Consider the following 9,404-nt stretch of genomic DNA (forward strand, 5'->3'; position numbering starts at 1 on the left):
AGTAGATTATAAGAGGTCAAAAGTCTGTTGCCTGTCACAGTCTGCAAGGAAGCATTCAAGTAGGAATTTCACGCATGACTATTAACCTTTTGAATTGAGGGTTAATCACGTTTTAAACGAATGTTTCTTGGTTGTCAGTAGTCTTTTTTTAGCGTTGCGAATTTGTTAAAACATTAACTCACAGCACGAAAGAAAATGTGTAATCGGAGGGGGGGGGGGGGGGGGGGGGGGGGTCCAAGGTCTGGGACTAAAACAGCAAAGCAAACAGTATGGAAAGCGAGGCCGATCACTAATTCTTAACGACAGGAAATGGATGGACGAAGTGAGGCACCGAAATCTGAATGAACGCAGAGCAAACATATTTCTTTTAAAAGTTTGAACCGGAATTAGTTTTTTGGTGTTATTCCAGCTTCACCGTAGTTTGGTCAATGGACTGGATAAACGGGTTGTGACTACTCATCTGGAGTGAAAAGGAATCGGATGCCTGCAGCTTTCGCTGGTTTTATGGATGGTGCCGAGGCTACCTGGGGCTTCTTAACAGCAGGACCTGGCCGTCAGCTCTCACACAGTAAACATGTATTTGCATAACACCCGGGCCTGAGCTTTTACAACGTAAATTTGCCTTGCTTTCGTGCGCACTTCAGCAACAGACAGCACGCCAGTGAACTTTCAGCAAATCTGTGAAGACTTAAAGCTCTTCTCTTCGAAATTTACTTTTGCCTGTGTGTGTGTGTGTGTTATTGTAGGATTGGTCACTGGTGTATTGGTGGTTTCAAGTTATCATAATAGGTTTCTGAATCAAACTACATGGCAAAACGAGTTATCTGTCACAGAAACAAAAAAATCACTTAAAAAAATACACTCCAACCATGCCAATAAAGTTTTGTAAGGTATTAAAGTTAAAAGAGCACTATGTCTGGTTGGTGTGGATTTTTCACTTTTTTTTGCAAAATATCACTCCACTAAACATGCCAGTGTTGTGGAGTATTGATAAGCCTCAAGTTAGTAATTAGTAATTAATGATTAGTAGTGTTTTACCCACCATGAAAGGGGAATAAAGTATTTATTTATTTAAATTAGTAGCACAGTCCTCGCTCTCAAAAAGCCTCTATGTTATCTATCGCCCCCTGGTGGACATTTTGAAGAACCACTTGACATCCTCTTCTGGCTCACCGAACGAGTTGTCATGGCAACTGTACAGCATGTGCTTACAAAACCAAGAGCTTGACCGTTCACCGACACTTCTCCCAACATTCGACATCTGCGACGCCATCTTTCTCCTCTTCTTCCAGCATTTATTCGAGGAGAATACAGTCGGCGCTCGTTACGCGTAGCGAAACCGAGAAGAGTCAACGATGAGCGGAGCCAAAGCACGCAGCGAAGCGCCTGTTGCAGAAAATGTCACGTCGGCTCCCTCTCGGGACCGCAAGCCCGGCGGGGGGGTCCTGAAGAGGCTTAAGTCCCGAAGGAGCCAGATGAACAGCAAGCCCGTCACGGAGGAAGACCTGCGGACACAGAGCGGACACATCACGCCAGAGGATGCGTTGGGACTCCGAGTAGCTACGAGAGGTTTGAGTCTCCTTGTTGGCTGTTAAACGTGCAGCTGCTTAACTGACTATTCTCTTAATTAATGAACCCAAATGTGAATGAGTGCAATAAATCCACATGTGAAATAAGACCAAACAACAATTAAACACGACTAAGACGCCTATCATTTGAAAATGGGGATAATACAAACGAGGTGTCATACATGTTCTAACGACGTGGCCATGTTTGGCAACACAAACAGCTGTTAGACGTCAGTAGAGGGTCTTTGTTGTTTCTATAGTCAAACAGCTCATTAGACAGTGGGTGTGTGAGAATATGAGCTTTGTGGTTTCACTTTGGGTGTGCTGAAATAATATTACGATTTAATACTTGTCAAAGATGCCACTAACAAATCACAAAGCACTACAGTGGCATAGGCCCCGGCTGGCCAGGAAGGCCACTGCTGTGGTCTCCTGTAAAAGGAAAAACAAAACTGCATGAGTCTTATGTGTGTCATGGCCCACATTTACAGCTGTTACAGCGGCAAGCACATGAAATGTGAAAGAAAATTCAGCTGTAGAGACTAAATTTAGTAACATTGCTTCAGTGGTCCCACAGGTTGCCTTGTCTTATTTTATGATTACGTACCCAGACGTTTATCTGACAACTAATGGACTATGGCATGAGAATAATGGTTTTGCTCTTGTCAACATTACAGGGTACCTCTGTAAACCTGAGGACAATATCTATAACATTGATTTTGTACGCTTCAAAATCAGAGACCTGGAGACCGATTCTGTCCTATTTGAGATTGCCAAACCACCTCATACAGGTACCACATATCCGCCCCCCTCCTTGAGCTGTTTAATTTGTGTGCTTAAATAGAAGGACGCGTCGGTTTCCGATGCCAGCTGCTCGTTTGCTGCAAATGAATGACTCCGAGCAGGTTTCTGGATTTTGAGCCATCCGTAGAAATGGTCTTCAGCATGAATCATGTTAAATGTCTTGATCTAATCCTGCTATTGTCAGATGATGAGGAGGAGAACAGGGAGGGTGATGCCAGTGCGGGCCGATTTGTGCGCTACCAGTTCACACCAGCCTTCCTGAGACTGAGAACCGTGGGAGCTACGTGAGTGACTCACGCGTCATCCACACACACCTATAAAAAAATACACTGACCTGTTCCACTGGCAAGCGTTGCAAGCAATTGTAGCATTGTCTTGTATCAGCTACACACCCCACCGATTGTTTTTTCTGCACGCACCGACTGTAATGACATTATAATTACAGAGAAAACATATTGTTGTAACACCTCAACTCAACATTTTCTTTCTGTGTCTAATCAGAGTGGAATTCACGATTGGTAACCGGCCTCTGAACAACTTCCGCATGATCGAGAGGCACTACTTTCGAGATCAGCTGCTGAAGAGCTTTGACTTCGACTTTGGCTTCTGTATCCCAAACAGCCGTAATACCTGTGAACATATTTACGAGTTCCCCCAGCTGTCTGAGAGCCTGGGTGAGTCATATATTAGAAACCAACAGAGGGACCTAAAAAAAAAAAAACTATTCCACATGATGCCAGTCTCAGCATGTAAATGATTCTACGAGAAGAAAGCTTACAACTTTCCCGCCCTGTGCTAATATTTGGCGAACTAGTCGCATGGAAAAGGGACAGCTGCTTCACACAGCAAACTGGTCCTCTCTAATCTCTTATGAGGCTGTAATGCAGAAGACTGCACAGCATCAGCCAGAGCATATAAAGCGAGGCACAGGCAGCCCTGTAACAACAGGAAGCACAGAGGAGATACGAGCTGCGATGCTGTTATTTGTCATTGAATGGTTTGCGGTGGGTTTGTTGCATCAGCACTGGAAAGAGATGAGCAGCAGTGGTCTGCAAAAGACAGACGAACAGAGATCAGACAAATACAGCCTTATTTGCAGATTATGTCAGAGCACCTATGTTCTAAAGCACAAAAAGACACTTCCACACTCCAGTGCAACTCCACACCGCTCTGCGAGACATGTGAAAGTCTCTGTGTGCGTGTGTGTAAGACGTGCACAAATGAGAGCTGACAGGAAGGAGGAGACGACAGCTTTAACTGAATGCTACACTTTTATAGTCCACACACAGCCATGCTCTGTCGTTGGCTGGTGGCAAATCACTTCCTTCCCCTGAAGTTGCAACTAGTCCTGAGCCGCACAAAATAGGAAAATACAAGAGGACAGGCCAGAGAACTGCATCATCACACTTTGGGAGGTGAAGTACAGTGCCTTGCAAAAGTACTCACATCAAATCTCAAACTCAAATCACAGGCAGACTGACACAGGTTTTGCTCAAGAATATCCCTGTATTTAGCACCATCCATCTTTCCCTCGACTCGGACCAGTTTCCCAGTCCCTGCTGCTCAAAAACATCCCCACAGCCCCAAAGGTAACTCTCACATCCCCAAAGGTAACTCTGAGGGACAGCGTTACCTTTGGGTTCTGTGCTGCCTCTCGGATTAATGCCCTCCATGATGTCGGTCTGTGAGTTTTGGTGGGCAGCCCTGTCTTGGCAGTTTGTTGTGGTACCATGTTCTTTCCATTTGAAGATGATGGATTAGATGGTGCTCTTGGGGATCATCAAAGATTTGTGTATTTTTTTATAATCCAAACCCTGACTTGTACTTCTCAACAACTTTGTCCCTGACTTGTTTGGAAAGCTCCTTGGTTTTCATGGCGTGATGCCTCTTGCTTAGTGGTGTCGCAGCCTCTGGGGCCTTTCAGAAAAGGTGTGCTGCACTTAGAATGCACACAGGTGGACTTAATTTCACCAATTATGTGACCGTTGGAGGTAATTGGCTGCACCAGAACTCTTTAGAGGCTTCATAGCAAAGGGAGTGGATACATATGCACATTTTTTTAAATATATATTTCTATTTTTCTCATTTCACTTCACCAACTTAGACTATTTCGTGATGATCCATCACATAAAATAAGATTTAATAACAGGTAGGAATGTAAGAAAATAGTTAAAAAGCCTGGGGGGGGTGTATTTTTGCGAGGCGCTATAATTCTTGCAGAACTTAATTTAGACTTTTGACTCCTTTTTCTTGTAAAACGTCAAGGTAATGCACAAATTTTCTATATGTTTATATGTTGTCGCACCTCGTGGCATAAAAAGCACATGTCATATTGTTAGAACCGCTAACACCTCTTAAATAGTAGGCTTAGACGTTAAGCTTGTTATGATCCAAAACCCTCATGGCATATGTGCTTTGAAAGCGTTACTGGTAGCTGCAATCATTCTCACTCTCTACTCTGACCATATCTGTTCTACCACAGCAGGATGACACATCATAGGAAACTAAATCTACAGCCTTATGTCGACCGAAAGCTAATTTAAGACGTCTGTGTTTGAGCCAAATCAAGTGGTTACCTAAATCCTGACAGTCTGTCTAAGTTTGACGCCAAGTTGTTTTTTTTTTTCATCCAAGGGAGATTAACACAAAATACCCAACTTCTGTACACAAAAACACAAAAAGAGTGGATTTTGGAACAAAAAGAGGCTCACTATTTGGCTTATACGGGCTAATTTATACTAATCTTTCATGTGGTCATACAAAAATCCCACAGAATGACTGTATTAATGCACTGAGCATTCTTTGTTTGAAAAGATGTCTAAAAGACTTGAATAGTCCATAGACATCAGTTTAAACACCAAACACAAAGTTATATAATTACTGTATGTGCTCAGCCGCGCCTTTATGATGTCCTGGGAGCACCTTTGTTGGCAGCTTTCAGCCTGTACAGTTCCATATTTATTCTGCATGAAACTTTAATCTGACTCGTTTATCTTTTCAGATTAGACCACATTTCATCCACTGGTGAAAAACGAGTTGAGGAAATTATCTTAACAACAATTGTGTTTTTGGCATGTTTATGTTTAAAATGCATTTTCAATTACTGAAAAAAACTGCGGGAAAACATTTCTTAGACATCCAGACGTAAATGAAGTAGTTTTTTTCGGAGTGAAGCCCCTGAGATCTTGTTTGCAGTTGTTTGTGTTTCGATATACTTATTAAGCCATAAAGACTAAACTTTTAACAATTTAACTGGAGATATTTGTGCCTTAATGAGGGTTATGATTAGATGCACCATCATGTCTAGAGCTCACTGGGAAGACAGACTTGATTTGTACATGTTACATTAAAGTTTCTATGAAGCTATTTTGGTACCTTAATAATAGGCTGTATCAGAACCACCGGTTGTGCTGTCATATTCTGATATGAAGGGACGCTTGTTGGCAGTGGAGGTATCTATAGGAATCAAAGCCCTTCCCACTGAACAACAGTGAACCCAATCATTTAGTACTGAGTTAGTTATTGATGTGACTCTTGGTTTTTTATGCTGTCCTGCACAGTCCTGACTGCATGCATGTTTACAGTCCTCTGCTGGGTCATTTTCATGCACATACTGTGTTTTTTTTTTTTTTTTGCAGTGCGTCAGATGGTGGAGTGTCCTTATGAAACCCGGTCAGACAGTTTCTATTTCGTCGACAACAGACTGGTGATGCACAACAAGGCAGACTATGCTTATAACGGAGGACAGTGATGCGTGCTGCTCGTCGTGCAAATACACTCTCAAGTTTGTGCGCTCACACATCTATTCACATTTATTCATACACACGGACACACATGCATGTACATGGCGGAACACACAGCTCCATTACTTGAACACACAGGGCTGAGCTGCCTCTTGTAAAGTTGCAGTTGAATTGGCAGACATTGTGATCAGTTTCAGGGGTTGTATTTTGTATTGCTGAGGGTCGACATTAGTCTTTGCTTCTACATACAGATAAGAAGCACATTTAGGCCCAAAATTGGGTTGATTAATCTATTTTTAATTGTCGACAGATCTCTTTGATACTAAAAGAGGGCTCATAACCTGTAACATGTGTTTCAAACAGGCCAAACGACTCTTTAGATAGATGCTTTGTCTCCTTTTAAGTATCCTAGCAGCACCCATTCAGCACACCCACACACACTCACACATGTACATTTGAAGAGACACACGCTCAATCCCCAAGTGACACACGCAGTTTTTTGCACAGTGTTTGTCAGAAGCAGCTGCTTTCAGAGCGGACATGTCCACAATCCACTCCAGACAACATGGATGCTGAATGAGAGAAACCATCCGCTAAACCATCCGTGTCAAACACACACGGTCCCTCCTGCACTCAGCTCCCTGCCTCCTTCTCATTTATACACAAAGCCTCACACCAACAATTATAGAGTGGAGGAGCCTGACCGAAGGTTTTATTCATTTTTATCTATTTATTTTTCGTTGCTCTTACATTTATGTCAGTTTGATTGCAACATGAAACTCGATCAGGTAAAGGTCGATTATTATGCGATTGTAATCGTAACAATTCAAGGCAGTTCCTTATTTTGAAGAAACATTAAAAAATGACTATTTACCAACTTGGTGGTACTTTTCAGTTTTTTTTATAATCAGGCACCTCTCAAAACATCCCAAGTTGGCCTATTTCTGGAAATTTAATGGAATGTTTTTTGGATGTTTACTGGATGGCGTACCTCCTCTTTGTACTTTGCAAACTTTGGTGTTTGGGGTCAAAGATTGTGTTTGTAAGATATTTGCATATATTTATTGTTTGTAAAAAGTTAACTATGACAATAAATGAACATTTTAAGATACAAAATACGTGATGTTTGCTTAATTTCGAAACAGGGCACAAGTTAAAAGGAGTCAGGAAAGAAAGTCCTAGAAGTGGTCACTAGGAGGCGCTGTTCTATAACAAAGTTACAGCTTCGTCTCGTCAATGCATGTTGATTGAGGAAAAACATCACAAATTCTTCTTTTTATTCTCCTTCTTCCTCCTAGTGTTATTAACATCATAATTACTGTTTGTTATCGTGTCACTATTATTGCTTTCATGACAGATATTTATGTTAATTTCTGGCATTTGCTCAAAACGTCAGATGAGTCATAATCTGGTCTCAGTTTGTCCTCTGTAATGATGTAGCACAGCATTACATTTTCTAATTTATTCAGGATGGTTGAAGTCTTGATTGATTTTTGGTCTCTTCGTGGCCTTTAACAAATCTCAGTGTTTATTCTTCCTCTTGTCCTTTACTTCTCTCTCTCTCCAGCTCCCATGCCCCCAAACCTCTAGATTTTTTTTCTCTCCTTCTCGTGTTCTCCACACCTATGCAGCTCTCACTGTCTCTCTTTTCTTTCCTCTTCTCTCACCTGGTAACCAGACCTCTGGAGAGGAGTGTTGAGTTTCCACTTTCCCAGAGAAGCGGACAATCTGAGCCACACAAAGACCCACAATGGACCCCCTCTGCTCACTCCTCCCTTCACTCCGTCACTGCACAGCTGCACACACATCCAGAAACAGACATTGAGCGCACATACACCCTTTGTTTTTATTTGCTCTTTCCTCCTCATTTGATTTCTTTTACATTTCTTTGTATGATGCTTTCCCCTCAACCTTTCTTTGGCTAAATCCTCTTCATTTGATTCCTGAATGTCTTCTATCTCTCTCTACCCTGTTGTTCTCACAGATACTGTGCCAGTTTTCACCTTTTTCTGTTCCTTGACTACACTTTGCAGTGTTGCATCAGATTGTCGCTGTGAGATAAAAGACAACTTCTGATGGCCCACTGAGCTGTCCCTTAATCTTTAGATGTTTTTGAGAATCTTTGTTGTCGCAGCTGTAGCCATGAGGCTACGCAAACAAGAAGTGGTCAAAGTTTTCAATTTTACAGCAGAAGTAACTGAATTTTGGCGCCCCACTGACACACTGTCACAGCATAAAGTGCCATACAGTTTAAGAAACCTTGTTTTAGCAATAGCATTCATCTGTTCAAAGCTCAATTTTTTTTTGTTTTATTTCTTATCAAATCTTGAGAAAAATATGCCTTTTTAGCTCCAAAATACTTTAAATATGTTGTTGCCAGTTTTGTCTGCCTGTTTCAATCTATGAAAGAGCAGCGAGACTTATCCAAAACTGTGAAGCTGTGGCTACAGGCCATGAATGCAACACACTGTAGGGCAAAAGGAAAACAAGAGTCAAGGGATAGTTGTTGTTGAGAACATTTTGATCCACACAAAATTGCAATGTCATTTGTATACTAATATAGATTTTTTTATATGTTTAATGGTAAAACTTTACAAACATGTAAAGAATACAACAGAAGGAATGCCGTTTTTGTGTGATATAACTTAAATAGCTGAACTCCTCCCAATAAGTGCTTTACTTCTAAATTGAGTCAAAATAGCTTTTTTTTTCAGTGATCAATAATAAAGCAAAAACCTTACAATGACTAAACTGAAAAAACACCTTCTGTTGTCGAAACTCACTGCAACAGAAGTGAATACACACAGCATGGTAAGACTTGTGATCAGTGAAACAAAACGGAGTATCTGTGATTAGGACTTTCTCAACTGAACCCCTTTTCTGTGTCTAATTGTATATGTGCATCGAGCTTCCTCACAGAAAAGAATGACCCAAGGAAATGACGAATCGAATCGTGAGACCTCACAAAGATAGACAGGAATATGAAAAAAATCAAAGACTAAGTAAAAACCTATGAAAGCAGTTGAGTTACAGCTGTAATGAGGAGGTATTGAACAAACCCTGGCAACACTAAATGGACATCTTGACAGGAAGCCAGACAGTGTGCTACTTTCACATTCTGCTTTAGCTCTGACAGTCAAGCCCTTTGCATTTGGCACAAAGGTTGAACAGTGGAAGTGTGAGTTTCTGTGACAGCTCGGTGTGCAGAACATTACATAACATCAACCGCTGAATGGCATGAAAGGAAAAAAAAAAAAAAAAAACATGCATACTCTTTAACATAAACTGA

At 41.4% G+C, this 9,404-nt stretch overlaps 1 protein-coding gene across 1 annotated transcript; it reads left to right on the forward strand.

Moving 5' to 3' along the window:
- Window positions 1-234: 234 nt before the first annotated feature.
- LOC140303723 (protein unc-119 homolog B-like) lies at window positions 235-7,210 on the forward strand. Its single transcript, XM_072382593.1, has 5 exons — window positions 235-1,569; window positions 2,246-2,359; window positions 2,557-2,656; window positions 2,874-3,046; window positions 6,011-7,210. Exons 1-5 carry the CDS (start codon window positions 1,356-1,358, stop codon window positions 6,121-6,123), a joined length of 714 nt encoding a protein of 237 aa, XP_072238694.1. The 5' UTR covers window positions 235-1,355; the 3' UTR covers window positions 6,124-7,210.
- The last annotated feature ends 2,194 nt before the right edge of the window (window positions 7,211-9,404 follow it).

The sequence above is a fragment of the Leuresthes tenuis genome, unplaced genomic scaffold, assembly GCF_036924035.1.
Source record: "Leuresthes tenuis unplaced genomic scaffold, fLeuTen1.0.hap1 SCAF_3, whole genome shotgun sequence".
NCBI lineage: Eukaryota > Metazoa > Chordata > Actinopteri > Atheriniformes > Atherinopsidae > Leuresthes > Leuresthes tenuis.

Bases quoted from the DNA above. Each gene is read 5' to 3' on its own strand.
- LOC140303723 (XM_072382593.1), top strand. From the start codon at position 1,356: ATGAGCGGAGCCAAAGCACGCAGCGAAGCGCCTGTTGCAGAAAATGTC. The intron at 1,570-2,245 runs GTTTGAGTCTCC...TCAACATTACAG, and splicing joins ACTCCGAGTAGCTACGAGAG to GGTACCTCTGTAAACCTGAG. The intron at 3,047-6,010 runs GTGAGTCATATA...TTTTTTTTGCAG, and splicing joins CCAGCTGTCTGAGAGCCTGG to TGCGTCAGATGGTGGAGTGT.